At 42.7% G+C, this 26688-nt stretch overlaps 2 protein-coding genes across 4 annotated transcripts in view; one reads left to right on the forward strand and one right to left on the reverse strand.

Moving 5' to 3' along the window:
- Positions 1–24398, reverse strand: part of RAB18 (RAB18, member RAS oncogene family) — a 160744-nt gene extending 136346 nt beyond the window's left edge. Inside the window, exon 1 of the mRNA XM_081087513.1 lies at positions 24095–24398. The gene's annotated coding sequence lies outside the window, so the exon portion shown is untranslated. The remainder of the gene's footprint in view (positions 1–24094) is intronic.
- An 11-nt stretch (positions 24399–24409) lies between these two features.
- Positions 24410–26688, forward strand: part of WAC (WW domain containing adaptor with coiled-coil) — a 101499-nt gene continuing 99220 nt past the window's right edge. For 2 of the 3 annotated variants that reach the window (XM_081087544.1, XM_081087546.1), the window contains exons 1-2: positions 24770–25248; positions 25615–25651. In XM_081087544.1, coding sequence (XP_080943670.1) covers positions 25208–25248; positions 25615–25651 — 78 coding nt within the window. In that variant the 5' untranslated portion in view covers positions 24770–25207. Of the gene's footprint in view, positions 24679–24769; positions 25249–25614; positions 25652–26688 lie in introns of those variants that run through there. The other variant, XM_081087545.1, reaches the window with a different exon arrangement.

The raw sequence follows: 26688 nt of genomic DNA on the forward strand, positions 1-26688 counted from the left end.
GAGGAAACGCCATACTGTTTGCCAAAGTGGCTGCACCAGTCTGCATTCCCACCAGCAGTGCAAGAGGGTTCCTTTTCTCCACGTCCTTCTCGCCAGCACTTGTCCTTTGCTGATTTGTTGACAATAGCCATTCTGACAGGTGTGAGATGGTACCTTATTGTTGTTTTGATTTGCATCTCTCAGATGATTAGTGACTTTGAGCATGTTTTCATATGTCCCTTGACCTTCTGTATGTCCTCTTGAAAAAGTGTCTATTTAGGTCCTTTGCCCATTTTTTGATTGGATTGTTTATCTTCCTTTAGTTAAGTTGTAAGTTCCTTGTAAATTTTGGAGATTAAACCCTTATCAGAGATAACATTGCCAAATATGTTCTCCCATGCAGTGGGCTTTCTTGTTTTTTTTGTTGATAGTTTCCTTTGCTGTGCAGAAGCCTTTTATTTTGATGTAGTCCCATTTGTTTATTTTCTTCTTAGTTTCCATTGCCTTAGGAGCTGTCTCAATAAAGATATAGCTATTATAGATGTCTTCTATTTTGCTGTCTATGGATTCTTCTAAGATTTTTATGGTTTCCTGTCTTACATTTAAGTCTTTTATCCATTTTGAGTTTATTTTTGTGTATGATGTAAGTTGGTAGTCTAGTTTCATTTTTTTTCATCTATCTGTCCAATTTTCCCAACATCATTTATTGAAGAGACTATCTTGACTCAATTGTATGCTCTCACCTCCTTTGTCAAATATTAATTGAGCATTATGGCTGGGGTCAATTTCTGGGCCCTCTGTTTGGTTCCAGTGGTCTATATGTCCGTTCTTATGCCAGTACCTGGCAGTTTTGAGAACAAAGGCTCTGTAATATAGGTTGATATCTGGTATCGTGATCCCTCCAACTTTGTTTTTCTTTCTCAGGATTGCTACAGCTATCCGGGGTCTATTTTTATTCCATATGAATTTTTGGATAGTTTGTTCTACGTCTGTGAAATATTCTGTTGGTTTCTTAATGGGAATTGCATTGAATCTATAGATTGCTTTGAGTAGTATGGACATTTTGATGATGTTGATTCTACTCATCCATGAACATGGTATGTTCTTCCATCTGTTTATGTCTTCCTCTATCTCTTTTTTCAATGTCCTGTAGTTTTCTGGGTAGAGGTCTTTTACCTCCTTGGTTAAGTTTATTCCTAGGTATCTTAATTTTTTTGGTGCAATGGTAAATGGGATTGTTTTTTTAATTTCTCTTTCTGTAAGTTCACTGTTGGCATATAAAAATGCCATAGACTTCCTGGCGTTAATTTTGAATCCTACTACATTGCCAAATTCATTTATTACGTCTAATAATTTTTTGATGGAGTCTTTGGGGTTTTCTATGTACAATTTCATGTCACCTGTGAATAATGAGAGTTTTACTTCCTCCTTTCCAATTTGGATACCTTTTACTTCTTCTTCTTGTCTAATTGCTATGGCTAGCACTTCCAGTACTATGTCTGACAGGAGTCGTGAGAGTGGGCATCCCTGTCTTATTCCTGTTCTTAGGGGAAATGGTTTTAGTTTTTGCCCATTGAGTATGAGGTTGGCTGTAGGTTAGTTATATATGGCCTTTATCATGTTGAGATATGGTCTCTCTGTACCCACTTTGCTGAGAGTTTTTATAAAAAAATGGGTGTTGGATTTTGTTGAATGCTTTTTCTGCATATATTGATATGATCATGTGATTTTTGTCTTTCAATTTGTTTATTTGATATATCCCATTTATTGATTTGCGGATATTACACCAGCCCTGCATCCCTGGAATAAATCCCACTTGATCATGGCATATGATCTTTTAAATATATTGCTGGATGCAATTTGCTAATATTTAGTTGAGGATTTTAGCGTCTATGTTCATCAGGGATATTGACCTGTTATTGTCTTTCTTTGTATTGTCTTTATCTGGTTTTGGAATTAGGATAATACTCAGCTCATAAAAAGAGTTTGGAGTGTTCCTTCCTCATGGATTTTCTGAAATCTTTTGGGGATTATAGGTGTTAGTTCTTTTTTGAATGTTTGGTAAAACTCCCCTGTGAAGCCATTCGGACCTGAGTTGTTGTTTGATGGGAGTTTTTTTGTTTTTTGTTTTTTATTACTGCCTCTATTTCATTGGTTGTTATTGGCCTATTCCGGTTTTTTAATTCTTTCTGGTTCAATTTTGGGAGATTGCATTTTTTCTAGGAATGTTTCTAGTTCATCCACATTGTCCAGATTGTTGGCATATAGTTGTTCATAGTATTTTCTTATAGTCTTTTGTATTTCTGTGGTGTCTGTGGTTACTTCTCAACTTTCATTTCTGAATATAGTTACTTGGGTCCTCTCTCATTGTTTCTTGATTAGTCTGGCTAATGGTTCATCAATTTTGTTTCTCCTTTCAAAGAACCAGATCTTGATTTTTTTTTTTTTTTAGTCTCTATGTTATTTATTTCTGTGCTAATCTTTATCATTTCCTTCCTTCTACTTCCTCCAGGCTTTTCTTGTTGTTCTCTTTCTAGTTCTTTAAATTGTAGGGTTAAATGTTTACTGTTGGTTTTCCTTGTTTTTTGAGGTATGCCTTTAGGGTTATGAACTTCTCTTCAGGCCTGCTTTTTCAGTGTCCTAGAGATTTTGGGTGGTTGTGTGTTCATTTTCATTTGTTTTTAGGAAGTTTTTTGTTTCTTTTTTGATCTCATTAGTAACCCAGTCTGTAGAGAGCACCTGGGAGAGCACCTGAGCAAAGGTCGTCCACTGAGTCCAGCGGTGTTGGCAAAGCCATATCCTGGAAACATACCTTGCCAAAGGCAAGAATGTTGTCATTCCTGACCTATAGCTCAGACACCAGGGGATGAGTGCCATTATATAAGTTCAGGCAGGTGCCCGGGGCAGACGCAATTATTAGGGCTCAGTCAGGCCTGACAATTATGAGAAGCCACAAGAATGAAGAATTGCAGCTTGATCTTTAAGCATGATTTCACATAATTCCCTTTGACCTAAACTCTAGTAAACTCCCTGGTATATGCTGTATATAATAAACATGCTGCACCAGCTCAGGGTCACCGTCTCTCCATCTGAGAACAGTGTCCCACCTCCTCCCAGCTTTACCTACTGTCTCTGTGTCTGTATTTTTCTTTTTCTCAATCCCCAGTCGCCCCTACTCAGGACTTGTTCACTCTCAAGCCGTGCTGGTTGCGGCCTGAGAACCCCCATTCCAGTCATTGTTTAATAACATGCTATTTAGCTTCCATGTGTTTAAATGTTTTGGGGTGTTTTTACTGTAGTTGATTTCTAATTTCATTCCACTGTGATCTGAGAAGATGCTTGATGTGATTTCAATCTTCTTGAACTTGTAGAGACTTGTTTTGTGTTCAAACATGTGGTCTATCTTTGTGAATGATCCATGTGCACTTGCAAAGAATGTATATTCTGCTGCTTTGGGATGAAATGTTCTATAAATGTCAATTAAATCTATCTTATCTATTGTGTCCTTTAGAATCACTGTTTCCTTTTAGTTTTTTGGCTGGAAGATCTACTCAGTGAAGTCAGCGGGGTGTTAAAGTCCCGGGTTCAATTCTGGTCAAGGGCATGTACCTTGGTTGTGGGCACATCTCCAGTAGGGTTGTGCAGGAGGCAGCTAATCGGTGTTTCTCTCCTCGATGTTTCTGACTCTCTGTCCCTCTCCCTTCCTCTCTGTAAAAAATCAATAAAATATATTTAAAAAAAAACACACATAAAAACAACAAAAAAAGCAACTGTATGTGCTTTGGTCCAGGCATACCAGAGCTTCTTTTACTATGCTGTATTTTTTAATGAAAATTTATCTTACTATCTTACTGCAACTTAAAAATAATCTGATCTAGCTATCTTTTTCTAGCCTTTTTTACAAAAGATTAGAGGTGGATACATAAATTTTTTTGTTAATCCTCACCAGAGAATAATTTTTCCACTGACTTTTTTTTTTTTAGAGAAAGTGGGAGGAATAGAGACAAACATCAATGTGAGAGAGACTCCTCAATTATTTGCCTTCCACACTTACCCCGACCAGGGCTGGGGATCGAGCCTGCAACCAAGGTACAAGCCCTTGACCGGAAACGAACCTGCGAACCTTCAATCTGTGGGGCAATGCTCTAACCACTGAGCAAAAATGGCTAGGGCGAGGTGGTTATATTTTAACTACATCTCAAAGGGTTTTGCTCATGTATATGTTATACTGTATATAAAAAGACTGATAACTTTCTGGACTTATATTTGGTAAAAATTTATTAAACAAAGTAATATTGGGAAATTACTAACAATATAGATTTTGTATTTTACTTTTGTCAAAAGCAGAATATTTGCTTCAAAATAAGTGAAAGAGTAACCACACAGAAGCTTCATTTCTTTTTTTAAAATATATTTTTATTGATTTCAGAGAGGAAGAGAGAGGGAGAGAAAAATTGAAATATCATTGATCCATTGCCTCCTGCACGCCCCCATTGGAGATCAAACTTGTCACCTGGGCATGTGCCCTGACAGGGAATTGAACAGTGACCTCCTGTTTCATAGGTTGGTACTCAACCACTAAGCCAAGATATTGAAAACCTATTTGAAGAAATAATGACAGAAAACTACCTGGTGAAAGAAATAGACTTACAAGTCCAGGAAGCACAGAGAGTCCCAAACAAAAGGAACCCAAAGAGGCCCACACCAAGGCCCACATCATAATTAAAATGTCAAGGCTTAAAGACAAAGCGAATCTTTAAAGCAGCAAGAGAAAAGCAGTTTGTTACCTACAAGGGAGCATCCATACAACTGTCAGCTTATTTCTCAACAGAAACTTTGCAGGCCAGAAGGACATGGCAAGAAATATTCAAAGTGATGAATAGTAAGGACCTACAACCAAGATTACTCTACCCAGTAAAACTATTGTTTAGAATTGAAGGTCAGATAAAGAGCTTCACAGACAAGAAAAAGCTAAAGGAGTTCATCATCACCAAACCAGTATTACATGAAATGTTTGAAGTGTAGTCTTTCTCCTCCTCTTCCTTCTCCTCCTCCTCACCTTCCTCCTTGTTCTTCCTCCCCCTCTTCTTAAAAAAGAAGAGAAGGGGAAAAAGATAAAAAATATGAAATTAAAATGGAAAATACATATCTATCAACAATTGTATCTATAAATCAAAATAAATGAACAAGAAATCTAACGAACAAAATAAACTACTGAATAAAATAGAATCAGAGGTATGGAAAAATGGAACAGACTGACGAATCTCAGAGGAAAGGGGGGGTGGTTGGAGGAGTTTAGCCAAAGATCTTACATGCATATAAGCATTACCTATGGACACAGACAATAGGGTGGTGAAGGCCTGGGGCAGGGTAGGAACTGGATGGAGGGTGGTGTTGTGGAAGGGGGTGGGGGGGAGAAGGGGGACATCTATAATACCCTCAACAATAAAGATTTTAAAAAACAAAAAAAAAAACCTATTCTACATTTTATTTTAGTATTTTATTCTTTAATTTTTAATATTTAGAGATGTGATTCACTAAGAATTTATTTTTAAGTATGATGTAAAGAGGGGATCTAATTTTGTCTTTACAACTGGTGGCTGGTTATTTCAACATCACTTCTTAAATATTCCATGAATTTACTAACTTAGAATATCTCCTTGAAAACACAGTGATTTGTTATAACTGACTTTTATACTCTTTAATGAAGTCCATATATTATTTGTTCCTTCCAATATCCATAATATACATTTTAAATTAGTTTAGGTTTATAGTAAATTTTAATGTATGGGATTAGCTCCCCTTTATTATTATCTGTATTCATAATTTCATGTACTTGTAATTTCTTAGGTCGACACCATGCATTTTCATATTTTCAAGTGTTCTAGTTTTCCAATTTGTAATCTCAACTTTGTGCTATGATCCAATAAGTATACAGTAGTGTCAATATAAGAAACACCCAAATATGTAAATAATTTTTAGAAGAGTTTATTTGATCCACTCATCTACTGATGGGTACTTGGGCTGTTTCTTAAGTATTGTAAATTATATCCTATGAACATAGGGGTGCACATATTCTTTCTGAATTGTGTTTCGCCTTTCTTAGGATATATTCCTAGAAGTGGGATCACTGGGTCAGATGGGAGCTCCATTTTTAATTTTTTGAGGAAACTCCATACAGTTTTCCACAGTGGCTGCACCAGTCTGCATTCCCACCAGCAATGTACTAGGGTTCCCTTTCTCCACATCCTTGCCAGCACTTGTTGTTTGTTGATCACACCATTCTGAAAGGTGTGAGGAGATACCTCATTGTCATTCTAATTTGCAACTCTTGGATGATTAGTGACTGAGCTTTTCATATGTCTCTTGGCCTTCTGTATGTCCACTTTGGAGAAGAGTCTTTTTAATCCTTTCCTCATTTTTTAATTGAACTGTTTGTCTTTCTTTTGTTGTTTTTCTTATATATTTTGGAAATTAATACCTTATCAGATTTATCATTGGCAAATATTTTTCCCTATGCATTGGGCTCCTTTTCATTTGGTTAATGGTTTTGTGTTGTGTGGTGTTTTGTTTTTTTGCTGCGCAGAAGCTTTTTATTTTGATGTAGTCCCATTTGTTTATTTTCTCCTCAGTTTCCTTTGCCCTATGAGATGTAATGATGAATGGATAAAAAATCTGTGGTATATTTACACCATGGAATACAATGCAGCTATAAAAAAAGAAGGGTTTCTTACCATTTGAGACAGCATGTAGGGTCCTGGAGAGTATTATGCTAAGCAAAATAAGCCAGTCAGAGAAAGAAAAGTATCATAGGATCTCACTCATATGTGGAATCTAATGAATAAAAAAAACTAATGAACAAAACAGATCCAGAGACATAGAAGCATGGAACAGACTGACAAATTCCAGAGGGAAAGTAGGGGTGGGTGGTGGGTGGGGAGAGATTAAATCAGGGGACTTATATGCATATATGCATAGCCCATGAACCCAGACAATAGTGTGGTGAAGGCCTGGGAGGGGCAGGTATAGAGTAGAAGGGATCAATGGGGAAGAAAAAGGGACATCTGTAATACTTTCAACAATAAAAATAAACTTAAAAAAACACACAAAGAAAAAGAGCTTATTTGAGACAAACTGACAACAATGCTGGGATGTAAGATTTCAAATGTTCCAAAAAATGACAGTTATACAGTTTCTTTTATAAGTGTGGAATTAAGGAAGGAAGAAAAAAAATTAAACGAAGGTGGGAGAAAGCAAGGTACAGGAAAGTTACGTTATATGCTCCCTTGGTGGTCCTTTGCCCATTTGAGGGGTCTGGAAAAGAGAATTACTGATGGCATTGCAAGGTGTGTTAGCCTAGAGCAGTGGTTGGCAAACTGCGGCTCACGAGCCATATGCGGCTCTTTGGCCCCTTGAGTGTGGCTCTTCCACAAAATACAATGTGCGGGTGCGCACATAAAGTGCGATTCAAACTTCGTGGCCCATGCACAGAAGTCGGTTTTTGGCCCAGGCAAGTCTATTTTGAAGAAGTGGCGTTAGAAGAAGTGGGGGGTGTCCGTTGGTCAGGAGATGGGAGACGCGGTGCAGGTGGGCCGCGGGATACGCAGCGTGGGGTAGGCGTGTAAATTGTAAGGAATTTAATTTTTTTATATATATTTTATTGATTTTTTTTTTTTACAGAGAGGAAGAGAGAGGGATAGAGAATTAGAAACATCGATCAGCTGCCTCCTGCACACTCCCCACTGGGTATGTGCCCGCAACCAAGGTACATGCCCTTGACTGGAATCGAACCTGGGACCCTTGAATCCGCAGGCCGACGCTCTATCCACTGAGCCAAACCAGTTAGGGCAGGGATTTAATTTTATCAATAAATAATATCATTATTAAGTATGATATCAAGTTTTATTCAACGTACCTATAGTTTAACTAAGACTTAAAACTTTAAGTAAAGTTTATTAAGTTAATTTTAGGGAATGCTGTGAAGTGAAAGAAGATGTAGTGTCGAGGACTGAGAAAGGTATGTTGAGATGGTTTGGACATATAGAGAGGATGAAAAGAGATGGACAAACCAAGTATACAAGACGAGTGTGGATGGAAGAGTTGGAAGGGATTGACCTCAGCTAACATACCTCAATCAGATTGAGGACATTTTTAGCAAAGGCCAGCTTAGGAGTACTCTAATTAAGTTAATAACAATGTACCTACCTATATAGTTTAAGTTTAAAAAATTTGGCTCTCAAAAGAAATTTCAATCGTTGTACTGTTGATATTTGGCTCTGTTGACTAATGACTTTGCCGACCACTGGCCTAGATGCACAAAAACAATGGGCACCACTTGCTTAAAAACTTTTTACTAAAGTTACAGGCCTGGGGTGTGACTACCCACCATGGCCTGCCCAGTTAGGAATTATAATCAGAGTAGAGGCCCAGAGCATGAGCTTCATGCACTGAGGGGGGGGGGGGATAGGGGTAGCGGGGGAATGAGCCCAGCCTGCGCCCTCTTGCAGTCCGGGACCCCTCGCTCCTTACCACCTGCCTGCAGTGTTGGCGGGAGAGGCTCCTATCACCACTGCTATGCTCGTTAGTCAGAAGCCAGGCTCGCTGCTCCTTAGCGCTGCCTCGGAGGTGGGAGAGGCTCCCGCCACTGCCGCTGTGCTTGCCAGCCGTGACCCTGGCTTCTGAGTGGCACTCACCCTGTGGGAGCGCACTGACCACCAGGGGGCAGCTCCTGGGTTGAGCATCTGGCCCCTGGTGGTCAGTGTGCATCATAGTGACCAGTCATTCTGCCGTTTGGTCAATTTGCATATTAGTGTTTTATTATATAGAATCACTTTGTCACATTTGGTCACTGGACTATCGTATATCCCCCCCTTTCATCCACAAGTGTTTTAAAAGATAGCAAGTTGTTCATTTTTTGATTCATCTGTTCATTCATTCATCAAATATTTATCAAGCATCAACTATGAGCCACATACTTGAGATATATCAGTGAGCAAAAGAAAGAATCCTGCTGTAAACGGTTTGGCTCAGTGGATAGAGCCTGCGGACTGGGGACTGGGGGGAGGGGGGGTCCCAGGTTCGATTCCGGTCAGGGGCATGTACCTTGGTTGTGGGCACATCCCCGGTGGGGGGGGGGGGGGTGTGCAGGACGCAGCTGATCGATGTTTCTAACTCTCTATCCCTCTTCCTTCCTCTCTGTAAAAAAAATCAATAATTTTTTTTTAAAAAAAGAAAGAATCCTAACTTTGTGAAACTTACATTAGTAAGTAGCAAGCAATAGACACAATCAGTAAGATAAACAGTATGCTAGAAGGTGACAAGTATTAATAGGTAAAATAAAACAGACAATAAGGGGAATCATAGGTAAAGGTGGAAGGGCTTCAATTTTAAATATGGTGATTTTAAAAAAAACCTGAGAAAGTGAAATCTGAGCAAGAACTTAAAAGAAATAAGGGAGTTAGCCAAATGGGCACATAGCAGAATGAAGAATAAACAGCTTGTGCAAAAGCCCTCCAGTGGTAGCATGCCAAGATCATTTGAAGGGTAAGGAGGCCATTAGAGAAAGCAAGGACAGAGAATTGAAGATGAGGTCAGAGAGGAAGGAGTGGGAGCAAAGGCTTTAGGTTATGACCGTAGGTTTCACTACGAGTGATAAAAGGAGTCATTGTAAACTTCTAAGCAGACCACACAGGGATATTTATATTTTAAAAGCAACACTGGCTATTATGTTGAGCATAGACTATAGGGAGCAAGGGTAGAACCAGAGAGATCCAATAGTAGGTAACTAAGCAGTAATCTAGGTGAGGGATGATACTAGCTTGGATAAGAGTGGCAGTCATAGAGGAACTGAGAAGTAGTCTAGTTCTACTTCAAAGGTACAGTCAACAGAATTCCTTGATAGAATGTGTGGTGTAAAAGAGAAAAATCAAGCCTCAGCAACATGAAGGACGGAATTAGCATCAGTAAAACTATAGAATGACTCCTGAACAGGATAAGGGTTGAAAATCAGGAATTTGCTTTTGAATGTTAAGTTTCAGATGTCCATTTGACCTCCAAATGGAGATATCAATAGAGAATATAGAATTTCAGGAAAGAAGGCTAGATATAAACTAGAAAGTTGTCAGTAAACAGATGGTTTTAGGTCATGAAACTAGTTAAGATCACTAAGATGTATATACGGAGAAAGAACTGAGCCCAGGGCACTCTAACATGAGATTAGGAAGAAGCATCAGATCAGTAAAGGAGACATCCGTAATGTAGGGAGAAATTGTGCTGTTCTGGAAATGAAGGCAGGGGTGGTGGGGGGAGTATATTATGGAGGAAGGAGTAAATCCACCGTGCCAAATGTCGCTGTAGGTCAAATAATCATAGAATTAATGATTAACCTTTGGAACTACCTTATGGAGGGTATTAGTGATTTGACAAAAGCTTTTTTGGTGAAGGGGTGAAATTCTGACAGGACTAACTAAGTTCAGGTGAGAATGACAAGGGAGGTATTTGAGACAAACATAGACTATTATTTCAAGAAACTGTGTTGCAAAAAGGAATAAGGAAATGGGACAGTTTCATTAGTAAAAAATTTACCATTTCACTAATAAAAATTTTTTCTCCTAGGCTTCATCTCTCTCTCATGTTATTGCAAATTACATCTTTATACTTTGTGTGCCCAATGACACAGATTTATAACTATTGTTTTTGTAGTTATCTTTCAAATCACAAAAAAGAGTTACTAACAAAAAATACATTAACCCTGACTTTTTTTATCTACCTATACAGTTACCATTAACAGTGTTGATTTCTTCATGGTACTGCCCAGTGTCCCTTCATTTCAGGCTGAAGGACTCCATTTGGTATTTTTTGTATGGCAGATCTTATAGTGACAAACAAATCATTTTTGTTTATCTGAGAACTAGAGGACCGATGTATGAAAATTCGTGCAAGAATAGGCCTTCCTTCCCCCGGCTGCTGGTACTGGCTTCCCTCCTCCGGCTGCCAGCAGGCACCCAGGACCCGGGCTGGCTTCCCTTGGGCCGCACGCAGGCATCTGGGACCCGGGCTGGCTTCTCTCTGGCCCTGGCTTCGTCAGGAAGGACGTCCGGAATGACATCCAGTCTAATTAGCATATTACCCTTTTATTATTACAGATCTCTTGTATGTAAGGACTTGCTTCTCTCAAAATTCTTTGTCAGCCCTAGCCCGTTTGGCTCGGTGGATAGAGCATCGGCCCATGGACTGAAGAGTCCTGGGTTTGATTCCAGTCAAGGGCACATGCCTGGGTTGCAGGCTCAATCCCCAGTAGGGGGTGTGCAAGAGGCAGTCGATCAATGATTCTCTCTCATCATTGATATTTCTCTCTCTCTCTCTCCCCCTCCTCTCTGATATCAATAAAAAATATTTTTAAAAAATTGTCAATGACTTTTGACAGTTTGTTTGTAATGTGTCTTGGTGTAGGTCTCTGAATTTAACATACTTGGAGATGGTTGAGCTTCTTAAACACATGGACTCATGTCTTTTATCAAATTTGGGAAGTTTTTGACAATTATTTCTTCAAATTGTCTTTTTCTTCCCCTATCTCTCCCCTCCTCCTTGGACACCCATCATGCAAAAATTAGTATGCTTAATATTTTCCCACAGGTCTCTTAAGCTCTGTTCACTTTTTTTCCTTTCTGCATCTCAGATTGGGTGATCTTAATTGACTTATCTTAAACTCTGCTGATTCTTTCTTCTCACTGCTTTTGTTGAACCCCTCCAGTTAATTTTTAGTTTCAGTTATCGTATTTTTCAACTGCAGAATTTCTATTTGGTTCCTTTTTACAATTTCAATCTCTTTACTGAGATTCCCTTATTTAGTGAGACATTGTTTTTCTGATATCCTTTAGTTCTTTGTCCATGATTTCACTTAACTCTTGCAACATCTTTAAAAGGGTTCATGGTAAATCTTTGTCTAATAAGGCCAATATATGTGTTCTTCATTAGAGTTTCTACTAATTTATTTTCTGTGTATGGGCCATACTTTCTTCTTTTTATGCCTGACTTGTAATTTTTTTGTTGAAAACTAGACATTTAAATTATTATACTGTGGCAAGTCTGGAAATAAGATTTTCATGCTCCCTAGTTTGTTGCTGCTCATTATGGTTGCTGTTGTCTATTTTTTTTACTAAATTTTCTAAAATAATTTTATAAACTCTCTATTACTGTGTGTGGCTATTTAAGTCTGTTTTGTTGGCATAGTGGCCAGCTAGTGATTCATCAGAGATTACCTTAAATACCTAGGACCAAAAAATAAAAACTCGAGTCTTTGACAGTGGGTTCTATGTATGTATTGGGCAAGCTACAAATCTACCTTACTTCCTATTTGAGCAGAGCCTGAAAGTTAGCCAGAGGTGAGTGTGTAGGGCTTTTTCAGGTCCTTTCTGAACATTTGCCCCATCCTGGGCATGCATGTGGCCTTTCAGATTCCCAGGAATATGTAAGAATTTTTATTCTTACATATTTTTATTCTCCAAAGTCCCTCATACTTCAGTCTTTCCTCCAAGGCTTTTTGTTGTGTCTTTTGTTTGCTCCAATTGTTATTTCTCTCCACAGGTGGCAGCAGTTAATAACTTCCCTATAAAAATGTTTTTTTACAAATGCCCCCTGGGTAGTTGCCTCTGTGTCTTAGGGAAGTTCTGAGTTAGGCAAAATAAGAACAAGCTCTTTGCACCAGTCCTTCAGAGAGCCACCAGACATGTCAAAACAAACTACCATAATTCTTTGAGGACAAGATCCATTCTGCTCTATCTGGCACCAAGAATCTACATTAGAAATGCAGATTGTGGTCTTCAAAATTGTCACTGAACGGGGGATCATGAAATGGGGCCACAATAAGTTTAAATCGGGCCACAAAGCTCTTCTATGGAGATTCAACAAACTTTTTCTTCATTGTTTGTCTGGTTACCGTAATGTTTGATTAGTTTCTAGAGTTCACATAATCTTGATTCTAAATAAGTTCTGAAATTTATTTGCTCTTTATGTAGAGGGATATGTCCTTGGAGTTCCCAACTCACCATTTTTGTTAATATCACCTTCAAGGGACTGATTTTTAAGAACCTCAACATATGGTAGTGAAGTAGAGGAGGATGGGTCTATAAAAAGAATTGAGGGGAGTTTTTAGAGAGGTAGGATGTAAACAAGGAATGTAATGTATTACAGAAGCCAAGAGAGAGGGATAATACAAAGAGAGTAACTACTGCTGTAAAATGTTCTAAGAGCAAGCAGGAGAAAGACTGAAAAATATTGTGGATAATAGGTACATAGAAGTCAAAGAGTGACATTAAGACTATTTTTCAATGGGGTGAAATTGGTATTTTAATCAGAACAATTCTTAAATGTGAGGAATGCGTCCTACACATTGCAGTATGTTAGGTATCCTTGACTTTTGACAACTAAACACCAGTAGCACACCTCACTCTGTTATAACTAAAAATATATAACTCAAAACCAAAAATACACTGCCACACATTTCCAAATGCTCTGTGGAGAATCAGCACGGAAGAATTACTACCTTAGGAGCATCTATTTTGACAAAATATGAATAGAGGAGTGAATGAAACTAGAGTTGTCAGAGATGAGCCTTATTGGAAATTTGGCTGAAATGAAGAATGTGACAGCAGTAATGGGGTCAAGGAAGGTCTTTCTTTTTTCTTTTTTTTGTCACAGGATTCAGACATGTTTAGAAACAAATGAAAATGATCCAGATGAAAGGGATAGTTTGAGTATACTACTATCAGTAGTAAAGTAATTGAAGGAGTGGGAGAAAAGCGTAAGTGAAGGAAATAGCCTTATAGAGGCTTACCTCCTGTTTTGAAATAGTGACCTTAGGACAATGCAAATGTATTCTAGTTTCTCTGCTTCCTTCCTTGTCATATAGACTACTCTAACCCCAGTAGCCAGTATCACTTCTCTGCTCAGAATTCCATGGTTTCGCATCTCACTCAGAATAAAATCCAACTTTCTTTTGACCTTTCCTATTATTTTCCACTATATTTCACCCATATAGCTTTGTGTTATTCTTTTTTATTTTATTTGTAATATATTTTATTGATTTCAAAGAGAAGGGAGAGGGAGACGGATAGGAACAATGATGAGAGAGAATCATTGATTGGCTGCCTCCTGTATGGCCCCTTCTGGGGATGGAGCCTGGAATCCAGGCATGTGCCCTGACTGGGAATTGAACTGTGTGGCTTCCTGGGTCATGGGTCGAAGCTCAATCACTGAGCCACATCAGCCGGGCTCCTTATTACATATTCTTGAACGTACCAACACACTCCTACCTCCGGACATTTGCTTTTGCTGGTCCCTTTTGCAAGGAACCCTCCTCTCCAGACACCCATATAGCATGCTCCTTCATCACATTTCAATCCTTTGCTTAAATGTCCCTTGCTTAATGTCCATATTACTCTGTAATCCGCTACTTCCTATCACCTTCTATTCTTCTCCACAGCACTTAGTACTTTCTAAGTTACTACCACACCACTTATGCATATTATGCTTGTCTTTTCCCACTAGTATATAAACTCCAGGAGGGTAGAGATTTTTTTGTTTGCATTGTTCGTTAATGTATCCCCAGCACATCCTAATTTATTTACTCAATAAACTGTTGAGTAAATAGAGAGAAGGATAAGTTGGGTGTAAGTAAATTTCATATTTGGAAGCAGGAATAAATTTCCATTTGGTGGCTTTAGTTTAGGAGAAAGGGGGTGAAGTTAACTGCTGACAAAAAAGGGGAAGTAGTCAAATAAGGGGGATAGGTTCAACAAAAGTGGACATTTGAAAAACTTGCTGAGTGGGTGAGAAAGTTGAGCAGTGGGTAACTTGCCTGGTTGTTCTGAGGTGAGGGTTAATTTGATTTAGGTGATCATATTTTAGTGGAATCCATCCATTCTATTGTTAAACAGTCTTCAGCAGTGTGTAGCTGCTCAGAGATACTAAAAAAGTGAATAGTTGGGTTAATTCTGGCTGGTTTTGCCAGACAGAGTCAAAGGGTTTAGGACAGCGATTTTTCAACCCTTTTTATCTCATGACACACATAAACTAATTACTAAAATTCTGTGGCACACCAAAAAATGCATTATATTTTTTGCCAACCTGACAAAAAAAAATTATTGTTTTTCTTTCTTTTTTTTTTCTATCACTATTTATCCTCCCTATACCTTCTTCTTCTACCTCCACACACTCCCAGGTATAATACTTATTCATTCACACCAGATGGCTATTGTGTTGGCTGTTGTCATTTTTTAATTTGACAATCTAAAAGAGGTCAGTGCCCCTGAGTAAATAGTCAGGTATTGCATATTTTAAAATTTTTGTGGCACACCAGTTGAAAATTGATAGTTTAGCGTATTATATTACTCTTTCTTGGCTGCACTTTAGTGTCTATCACTTGGAGGAACCTTATATTGATACTAGAGACCCAGTGCACAAAATTCATGCACAGGTAGGGTCCCTAGGCCTGTCTGGCAATCAGGGCCGATCAGGTTCCCCGCCTCCCCCTTCCCTTGCTGCCTGTGTTCCGCCACCGCGCTCCCCCCCGCCTCCCTACCTGCCCCTTCCCTTGCCATCTGCATGCTGCCGCCACATGGTTCCCCGCCTCCACCTTCCCTCGCTCCCTTGGCATCCTGATGCCACAGCTGGTAGCCCGGCATGTTCCACGCCACCCCGATGGTCAGCGCATGTCATAGCGAGTGATCAAACTCCCGGTCTCCTGGTCGAACTCCCGAGGGAACACTTTGCATATTAGCCTTTTATATATATAGATGGTGCTTTATTCCCCTATAGGACTTTATTCCCCTTTTCTAAATAGTGATTTCTGTTGCAGTTTTCCTATTTTTCCCACATAGTGAATGAAAGCGTCACATTATAAATCTGAGAACAACAAGGTCTTCTTTCAGTTATGTATTGTAGTTAAAATATAAACTCCAGAAGAACAGAGACCAAGTGAATTTGATTAATACTAGGATCCTAAGACATGATACAGAGAAGTTCAATGCTTTTTTTGAATGAATGATAACCACCAGTAGTGAAACATACATGTGCCAGGTGCTAAAATATTTATATAATTTATTATTTACAGACAGCCCTATGTCCTATCAAGCCAATTTTAGATACAAGGAAGCACAATTTCTTTTTTTTTTTCTTTTTTTTAAAATATATTTTATTGATTTTTTTCAAAGAGGAAGGGAGAGAGATAGAGAGTTAGAAACATCGATGAGAGAGAAACATCAATCAGCTGCCTCCTACACATCTCCCACTGGGGATATGCCCGCAACCAAGGTACGTGACCCCGACCGGAATCGAACCTGGGACCCTTCAGTCCGCAGGCCGACGCTCTATCCACTGAGCCAAACCAGTTTCGGCCACAATTTCTGAGATTTTAGTAATTTGCTTGTCAATGATGTAGCCAAAGCTCTACATTATGTAATTCTGATTCCAAAATTCATGATTTTATTTTATTTTATTTTTTTAAATATATTTTATTGATTTTTTACAGAGAGGAAGGGAGAGAGATAGAGAGTTAGAAACATCGATGAGAGAGAAACATCAATCAGCTGCCTCCTGCACATCTCCTACTGGGGATATGCCCGCAACCCAGGTACATGCCCTTGACCGGAATCGAACCTGGGACCTTTCAGTCCGCAGGCCGATGCTCTATCCACTGAGCCAAACCGGTTTTGGCATCCAAAATTCATGATTTTAATTAGTATGCTATGCCGAGTTTTAGAGGAGGTGAAGGACAAGGAAAAAAGAGACAGAAATAAAAAGAGGCAGGTAAAATTTTCAGGGAATACATCCTTATTCTTTACCCTTTTGAAATTCCAGCAAAACCTTTTTAAGTACCTTTTACAACTAGAGGTTGAAGACTTCACTTTTTGATTCTTCTTCCAACAATAGGATCATGTTAAAATCAGGATCACCTACAAACTATGGGCTAAAAGTCCCCGCCCCACAACCCCCATTGGTTGATATGTGTTAATCTATTGGTAGAAATATGTGTCTTTTGCTCATTTACAAACCTGATTTCACTCTTTAGAAATAAAAATGGTCTCCTTAAGATGTTATATATATGCAAATTTATGTACTTTTTTCAAATGTTATCTGATACAATATATTTTCATCTGTATTAGGAATAACCCAGCTTTCCCCCATTGTATTTGTGACAGCAGGACTGGATTTATAGTTCTATTCTTTTAGAAAGCAAGCAGAAATAGAACCATATACTTTTTTTTCTCATAAGCATTACAATATTTGTTATTTTCTTTGTATATATTTTTGTAGGCAAATATCCTTTCATTCAACAAATATTTAACTGATATGTCACACAGAGCTTTTATTCTAGGGGCAGATAACCGATAAGCCATATACATAACATGTTATGTAGCAAACTGTATAAGAAAGATAGAGCAGGGTAAAGGAGAGAGGGTAGTCAGGTTCCATTTATAGAGTCCTCAGAGGAAACACCTGATCAGGATTGGTTTGAGGGGAAAAAAATTAAGAGTTTGGTTTTGGATATATTAAGTCTGTGATGCCAGTGTTTAGGGCAAAGATGTGGTCTGGAAATTCAAATGGGGATTTCAGTTAGCCAAAGATCTGGATGGATTGCCTAGGAAGAGAGAACAGAGAGAGAGGAGAAGCAGTCCAAATTGTAAGATTTGAATTCTGGGGCATTCCAGCATTTAGAGCAGTGGTTCTCAACCTGTTGGTCGCGACCCCTTTGGGGGTCAAACGACCCTTTCACAGGGGTCACCTAAGACCATCCTGCATATCAGATATTTACATTACAATTCATAACAGTAGCAAAATTACAGTTATGAAGTAGCAACAAAAATAATTTTATGGTTGAGTCACAACATAAGGAACTGTATTTAAAGGGCCAGAAGGTTGAGAACCACTGATTTAGAGGCTAGAAAATGAGGAAGAACCAGCAAGGAAACTAAGAAATATGAAGAGAAGCAAGAGGAAAGGCTGCTGTTGATCTTATGCAGTTTCAATGGAGTGTGAGTTCAAGAGAGTAGTAGAAGCAGAGATGAAGTTTTTCTGTAGAGGAGAGCAGATCACAGCAATGGGATAATATCTGAAGGGAGATACAGGTCAAGATTTTTTTTTAAACAAAAGGTAATTATTAAAATACTAATAACACCAGGGTGGTGGCCCGGTGCATAGATTCGTGAACATTGAAAAGAAATTAATTAGAAGAGATATTTTAATATCGCTATTCGCCCTTTTTCTATAATAGAAGTGTCAACCAAACTCACGATCGACAATGACAGATGGAAATACACGCATGTGATTGGCGCCAGCGAGAGCTTTATATGTATCGTGCATAGGATAGTCAAGTTAGCCTTTTATATATAGAATAAACTTGCTTAATTAGACCTGCTTTCTGATGTAGCTAAACTTTTTCCAGCCCAGTGAAGCACCCCAACTTCTCTTTCAGGTAATTGTCAGCAACACAGTGGTAAATAACAACATGAAGCAGATTATTATTGTAGATCACACAGGGAAAACAAAGGATAAAATATTTAACTGCAGCAGTGTTTTGACTATATTCTGCACAGTGAGAAAACCTGAAGTCATTTTCAAGGTCCACCATTTCTTACTTCTTTTTCAGTCGGGTCAAGTTTCTAAACTTTCTAAATCTCCTCTTTCCGGCTAATGAAAATAGGATTCTACCGAGCCTCCTATCTACCTATTCCAGGACTTCTGTGAGGATCAAATGAGATGAGGCATGGGAAAATGCTTCACAGGCATTTGGTTAAAGTGTAAAATGTTTGCACCTGGCTATAAAGCAAGTCCTGTTCCTAGGCTGAAGAAACTGCAAGGAGGCTAGTGGCTAGGGAGAGGAAGCTGTGTGTTGCTACGTGATGTCATTACCGGGCTGGGCTGGGCTATGGGCCACATTTTGCGCCATGGGGTCTCGGCAGCATCAGCTATGACTTGGTGGAGTGTCGCTCAGGGGCGATGGCAGGGCCTGTGTCCCACTTGGAGGAAGCTGAGTGTTGCTTTGTGGGTGCTAGGTTTGTAGTGCCACTTATTGTTAAATGGCCTGTTGCTAGGGAGAGGAAACCAGGTGTTGCTACATGACATCATTACCACAGCCACTGGTTCTAGGCTGGGCTGGGCTGTAGGGCACATTTTGCACCACAGGGTCTTGGCAGCATTGGCTGCGATTTGGTGGGGTATCACCCAGGGTGGTGGCGGTGGGGGGGGGGGGGGGAGGAGGAGCCGAGTGTTGCTTTGTTGGTGCATGGTCTGCGGTGCCGTTTCTCTGTAAATGGCCAGTATGTGTCACAGAAGCTCCTGTGTTGAGTGTCTGCCCCCTGGTGGTCAGTGTGCATCATAGCAACCAATTGGATGGCTGGACACTTAGCATATTGGCCTTTTATATATATAGCCTAGAGGCCCGGTGCACAAAAATTTGTGCACTCGTGGGGGAGGAAGGGTCCCTCAGCCCGGCCTGTGCCCTCTCGCAGTCTGGGACCCCTCAGGAGATAACGACCTGCTGGCTTAGGCCTGCTCCCGGGTTGCAGAGGGCAGGCCCAATCCCTAGGTGCAGCCCCTGGACGGGCTCAGAGCAGGGCCGATTGGGGAGTTGGGGCGCTGCCCCATCATGCACAGAGCACGGCGGATGGGGAAGTTGCGATGCCACCCTCAGTCATGCTCAGGGTAGGGCCAATAGGGGGGTTGGGGCACCGCCCCCTGTTACACTCAAGGCAGGGTCGATGGGGAGGTTGCGGCGCCACCCTGTCATGCACAGAGCAGGGCCCATCAGGGGGATTGGGGCTCCGTACCCTGTCACGCACAGAGCAGGGCCCATCAGGGGGGTTGGGGCGCTGCCCTGTCACGCACAGAGCAGGGCCCATCAGGGGGGTTGGGGCTCTGTACCCTGTCATGCACAGAGCAGGGCCCATCAGGGGGTTGGGGAGCTCTCCCCTGTCACACACAGAGCAGGGCGGATCAGGGGGTTGGGGCGCCGCTCTCTATCACCCACAGAGCAGGGCCGATCAGGGGGTTGGGGCGCCGCCACTGTCACACTCAGGGCAGGGCCGATGGGGAGGTTATGGCTCTACCCCATCACACACAAAGCAGGGCCCGTGGGGTGGGGGGGTTGGGACGCCGCACTGTCACACACAGAGCCGCAGGGCAATCAGGAGGTTGGGGAGCTCCCCCCTGTCAGGCACAGAGCAGGGCCGATCAGGGGGTTGGGGAGCTCCCCCGTATCAGGAACAAAGCAGGGCTGATCAGGGGGTTGGGGCGCCTTCCTCTGTCACGAACAAAGCAGGGCGGATAGGTAGGTTGTGGCCCCGCCCCCTGTCACACACAGAGCCGCAGGGCCATCAGGGGGTTTGGGCGCTGCCTCCTGTCACACTGATTCTGGTGCTGGGAGGCCTCTCAGCTCTACTGATCCCTGTGCTGGGAGGCCTCGCGGCTCTGCTGATCCCGGTGCTGGGAGGCATATTACCCTTTTACTATATAGGATAGAGGCCTGGTGCACGGGTGGGGGCCGGCTGGTTTGCCCTGAAGGATGTCCTGGATCAGGGTGGGGGTCCCCACTGGGGTGCCTGGCCAGCCTGGGTGAGGGGATGATGCCTGTTTGCAGCTGGTCACACACCCTTCAGGGTGGGGGTCCCCACTGGGGTGCCTGGCCAGTCTGGGTGAGGGGCTGAGGGCTGTTTTCAGGCTGGGACTGAAGCTTCCAACTGCTCCTTCTTTTCTTTTTTATTCTGGGCCAGCTTTAGCTCTGGCTCCAGCTCTGAGGCCACTGCTGCTGAAAGCAGGTATCTAGTTTGTTTGAGTTCTATAATCGAAACATAGTATCAACTCCAGCTCTGAGATCCCGGTGGGCTGAAAGCAGGTTTCTGGGGTTTTGTTTAACTTCTATATTTGTTACAATGTTTCAAACTGCAAGCTCAGAGGCTGGCAAGGCAGGCGGGGAACGTTGGAGTCCTCCGTCACTGAAGCAAGCAAGCCTCATGTTAGCTTCAAGCTGCCTGGCTGCCGGCCGCCATCTTGGCTGGCAGTTAATTTGCATATCGCCCTGCTTAGCCAATGGGAAGGGTAGCGGACGTACAGCTAATTACCATGTTTCTCTTTTATTAGATAGGATGTTTATAAGCCAACAGAGGTGATCCAGTTCAGAGAGAAAAAAATTCATAAGGAAAGCAGACAATTCCAACATTAAAATTGAACTCAGTGCAAAAGTGGAAAGTTTGATCTTAGGAAATTTGACAGTTTACCCAATTACTGTAGAGCATAGTAATGTATTTAATGTAAGAAGGCATGGAGTCAGGGCTGTTATTTCTTCTATTTTCTAGAGAGATAAGCAAGATAATGACTTATGATTGAGGAGAAGGCATGTATAGTCAGGAAAATGTTAAACAGCTGCCTAAGAGGGCAGGGGAAGTGGACTAGGGAAATTAGGCTGAGGGTGGTGAAAATACAAGGAGTTCACTTCAGAGTTAGCATGACCATGTGTTTTTCCTCCAGCCAAGTTAACTGCTCTGAAGCAAGCATACAATGAATTAACCAGGACTGTGGTTTAGGCAGGTAAAATGGAGGAAAGAGAGAATTGAAGGTATTTGCAAAGGAGGATTTAAAACAGATAATGGAATCTAAGGTAGGCAATGAGATGAGTTTTTAAAAATGGGTGTAACATTTAAATGTCTACTTTAGTAAACAGTCAATTCTCATAATGTGAGGTAATCTATACTAATAATAGAGGAATATGCAAATTGTTTGGGATGCTGTCACAGTAACAGTAACGAATGAACAGCAGGCTGCATGGGGTGACCAGGCCAGCAGGGGGGTTAGTGAGGGACGACCAAATGATTGGACAGCAGGCTGCATAGGGCGACCAGCTGGCAGGGGGGCAGTGAGGGGCAACCAGGCTGGGGGGGGCAGTTGGGGGTGACCAGGCCAGCAAAGGGGGACAGTTGGAGGCGATCAGGCTGGTGGGGAGAGTAGTAAGGGGCGACCAGGCTGGTGCGGGGGGACAGTGGGGTGAGCAGGCTGGCAGGCAGAGGCAGTTAAGGGTGATCAGGCTGGCAGGGGGGGCAGTTAGGGGCAATCAGGCAGACAGGCAGGTGAGCAGTTAGGAGCCAGCGGTCCCGGTTTGTGAGAGGGATGTCCAATTGCCGGTTGACATCCCCCAAGGTGTCCTGGATTAGAGAGGGTGCAGGCTGGGCTAAGAGGACCCCCCCCCCCCCCCTGCACAAATTTCATGCACTGGGCCTCTAGTATTCCATAAAGCCACAATAGAAACTGAATTGCTCTTAGGGGAAATACAGGATTAGTTACCTGACTCTAGTCACATTTTTATCAGCAATTAGTACATAATCTTGTTTTATGTGTTTCTGCTTAGACAGCTTATTTTACATATATTGTTGATTTGTTAACATTGAATTCATTGTTAAGAGCACTAGTAAGCACTGAAGGGAGCTTATCTACAATGTGTTTTCTCCACAAGGCACAGCACACACAGCCTTCCTGTGTTTAGGAATGAATACCAAACATCACTTTAGCACTATGCTGAAGGGGTGGAGGGGCATTTAAAACAACAAAATCACCAATAAAAAGCACAAAAAAATGTGAAAAACATGGCACTATATATACTGTAAAAAGCACATTTGTTTTCAGTATGAGAGGTGAAACAATAAGGCTGTGTAGCCTTGTGCAACCTCATCTGAAAATGTGTCAGGCAAGTTAAATTTTTTGCTGCTCTGCACATATCTATGAATGCTGCATGTACTGATTTTGGGTTTCCAAACAAATGTTAGTGAGTAGTTGAACTCGCAAACAGAGAATCTGTGAATAATGAGGAACTGTTTCCTCCATAGCTTAGCCCAGTTTTGCTGCTTTTGATCAAATGGTATGTATCAATGTCAGCAGACATCTGATTATCAAACAAGAAACACATTTTGCTGCCAGTTTTCTTTTATCTTTTTTTGCTGCCAGTTTTCAAAAAGTTTCTGCATAAGGTTTATATATACATTACTTTTTATGCTCCTATAATCTCCTCTCCTGTCTTCAATGTATTTGTTAAAAATTACACATAAGACTCTTGGTTTTTCTCATTTCAGTCATTGGCAGTTTTTTCTTTACTGACAGCTTAAGTGGGCATTTACTAGTACTCACAAACAGCAATTATCTTAACATTTGGTTGGTGGATGTGACAAAGTTATGTATCTTATTCAATACATGGTGATCTCAGAGTCCTTTGCTCATATCATTCTATCTCTTCATTAGGTCCTGTAATAATGTAACTTGTTGGAACCCAAAAAAATCAGTTACTTTTTTATATTGTTTTTTGAAGGGGTCTTGTTTCCTCTGATTTGTTTACTATCTTGCTTTTTTCTTCTATGAAAATAGTTGTATATTTACTTCATGTGTATTGCAATTCTTTTAAAAACAATATTTTTTTTATTGATTCCAGAGGAAAGGAGACGGGGAGAGTGATAGAAACATGAGAGAATCATTGATTGGCTGCCTCCCGAACGCCCCCTACTGGGGATCAAGGCCGCCACCCAGGCATGATCTCCCGTTCATAGGTCATGCTCAAACACCGAGCCACACTGGGAGGGCTGACAATCCTTTTTAAAATTACAGTTGCAAAAGGAGTTTAAGAGCAGAAAAAAATCACCTGAATACCACCACCCTCAAATAAAACTTAACTTTTTGGTATACTTGACTTTTCCCCTCCCTATAGCGTTGCCAGTGTTGCTATTGTGACTGTAACAATCTGTAAAATTCAATTTGTAACCATTTCATTTAACCCAACCTACGCTTTGATTCACACCCTGAACCTCCAAATGACCTAGGAAAAATGGGAATAAAGAAAAGGGTGGATTGGGCACGGCTGGGGCTGAAAAACCTTAACCAAGTATGATTGGGCTCAACACTTTTCGCCCCTAAAGCTCCAGGCTCATCCACGTTTTAATTCACTGCCCCAGCGGCGGCTCCTGCTCCGTCTCAGAACCTTACGTCTCGCAGGCACGCGGCCATGTCGTCTGCACAATAGCCCTAAATCCTTCACCCCTGTCGCTCCTCACTTGGAAAGCTCGCTTCTGAGGACGTGACTTACTGCTAACCAGCGGCGCGGAGCTCCAAGCGGCCCCGGCCCGTCGCAGGCCGGTGGCGCGCGAAGCATCCGGTTTGAGGCGGATGCCCAGGTCCGGTTCCGGGCACAGGGCCCAAGGGAGCAGTCGCGCGCTGCCCACCACCCCGAGGGCAGCTCCGGTCGCTGCTCGCTGAGGAAGCTCCAGGGTCACGGTCCGCCCGTCGCCCACTGAGGGCTTGGCGACCACCCCGCCCAGCCCGCCCGGCCCGGAGGGGCGGGAGCCGGCGGCCCGAACGCTCCCCCAGGGCGCCCTCCCCCCTCCTCCGCCCCCGTCTCGGCGCACGCGCAGTAGCCCAGCCTCCCGTACTTAGTCCGAGATGGCTTCTCTCGCGCCCCACCGTCCTCCTTCCGAAGACGGCTCCCTCCCCACGCACCCCGGGGCCTCCAGAACCAGCCTCAAGCGGGTCCCCAGGCAGGACTCTCCTTAAGCTAGGATAGCAGTGGCCGGACGTGAGCGTGAGGAAAAGCAGCGGCAACCGGAAAGAACTGAGAGCTCTCCAGGCGGCGAGCCAGGCCTCAGAGGAAGAGGAAAACCCGAGCGAGCCGAGGTTTGCCGAAGGCGGCCTTCCGGAACTGCGCGGGGAAGGGAGGAGGGCTGAGGGCGGCAGAGGAGGGGCGCGGCGGAAACTGCCGAGGTTTGCCGAAGGCCGCAGCCTCGGAGTTGCCCGGATGTAGTTGGTGGAGCGGCGGCGGCGGCGGCGGCGGCGGCACCGGTGGCGGCGGCAGGCGAAGGAGAAGGGAAAGGCGGCGGCAGGGGGAGAGGAGGGCAAGAGGCAGCGGAGCAAGAGGAGGTGAAGGCGGAGGAGGCAGTCGCTCTCCGCGGGGCTGTGCAGGACGCGTCTTGTTGCCCCCCTCCCCCCGGTTTGCCGCTTCCGCCGTGTAGGTGGCGCCTCTCCCCGGGCTGAGAGTGAGCGTGGTGCTGTCGGAGGGAGATGGCCCGGGAGCGCCGGCGCCAGTAACGGGGAGGTGCACAGAGTCGCCTAGGGCGCGCCGGACTCCGGTGCCGGTGCTGCCGCCCGCCCGCCTCTCGCGGCTGCTTCCCCCCTCCCCCGACACACACTCACAGGTCGTGCATTGATGGTAATGTATGCGAGGAAACAGCAGAGACTCAGTGATGGGTAAATTGGCTTTTCGTTTCAGTCTGGGCCGCGGCGGAGGCGGGGGTGGCGGCGGGGGGGGCTGTTCCTCCTTATCTGCTGCTGGCTGGGCCGCCATTTTTGTTGTTAACCCTGCTCCGGATCGGGCCGGGGAGGAGGCGCGGCCGCGCGAGCCGGCGAGGCCGGAGGGAGTGTGGAGGGAGCGCCGGCCGGTTCGCGGCGTTTGGCCCTCGTCACCGCCTTTAAAAGGGCGAGTGTGCGTGTGCGGGCTCACCGCCGGTCCCTTCGGTAGGTCTCCTGCGGGGAGGGGTCGGGGGGGGGGGGACACCCGTTTTCTTCCTTCTCCTCGAGATGCTTCATGTCGCCGACTCTCTTCCTGTTTTTCAGCTGTCACGACCGGAGGGGGGACTCGCAGCCTTACCAGGTACCAGCCGAGGCCGGGGAGGAGGGCCGGGTGCGGGGACGGAGGGGGAAGGGAGGACTTGGTACTCGAGCTCAGGCTTCAGAAGTCGCTACAGGCCCTTCGGTGCAACACATCCGAAAGTAGCACCGCGGGCCCCCTTAAAATGTTGTGTTTGGGTCCATTGGGCTTTCCAGCAAGGTTTAGTGACTTATTTTGACAGGTGAGTTAAGGAAGTTCAGTTTTTTAGGGAAAATAACATTCTCAGCCAGAAAGGACCTGACTCGATTATTTGCATGTGAAAGAATCGGTGGGTTGAGGTGATGGGTGTCTTCTCAACCACATGTACTTATTGTAGTGCATTGGGGAAATAAAAGGTAATGTTAAGGTATTAAAAGTAGATGAAAGGGCTGGGAAGAAACAAGTAATTGTTTTGCAACTCTTAATTGTGTTGTAAACCACTGTCCCTTCACATTTTAATTGTTTTTGGTGCAAATAGTTGCCTTACTAATGAAAGATAGTGCTTTTGTTTCTGTAGGAATTGAGATCTTTGGATACTTGAATAACTTATTCTAATTTGATAGTTCTAGGTATGTAGGTTCCTATTTGTTATTGCAGTTGCATGTAAAGTTTTAAAAAATTATGATACAGGTGGTGCCTGTTTTCTGAGGGGGAAAAAAAATCTCATAAATTGTTAACCATCAGATGATACTGGAAGTGCCTTTTTAAGTCTAATCACTTCAGGGATAGAAGAGCAGTTTTCTAAGCTGATAGTTGTGCTAACTGGCTGTCACCAGTTAAAGCTCAAGTTAAAAACCCGGAGTCCCCTGATGTGTAAACATTCATTGTCCATTACATGTGGATATCAAAGTTTAAAGCCTACTGCGTCTGCTTCTCTAAAACATAATTACACCTTGTAAAAGACTGGTCTATCATGGTTGTCTTAAATATGCATTAGGATAAAATTAAACCATTATTTTGAAGGAGTTCCATTAATTTTCATTATGTTAGAAATATCAGCCAACTTCTTTATTTTTTTACCTTAAAATTGTTTCCCACAC

This window comes from Myotis nattereri (assembly GCF_964212035.1).
Source record: "Myotis nattereri genome assembly, chromosome: 1".
In the NCBI taxonomy this organism is placed as follows: domain Eukaryota; kingdom Metazoa; phylum Chordata; class Mammalia; order Chiroptera; family Vespertilionidae; genus Myotis; species Myotis nattereri.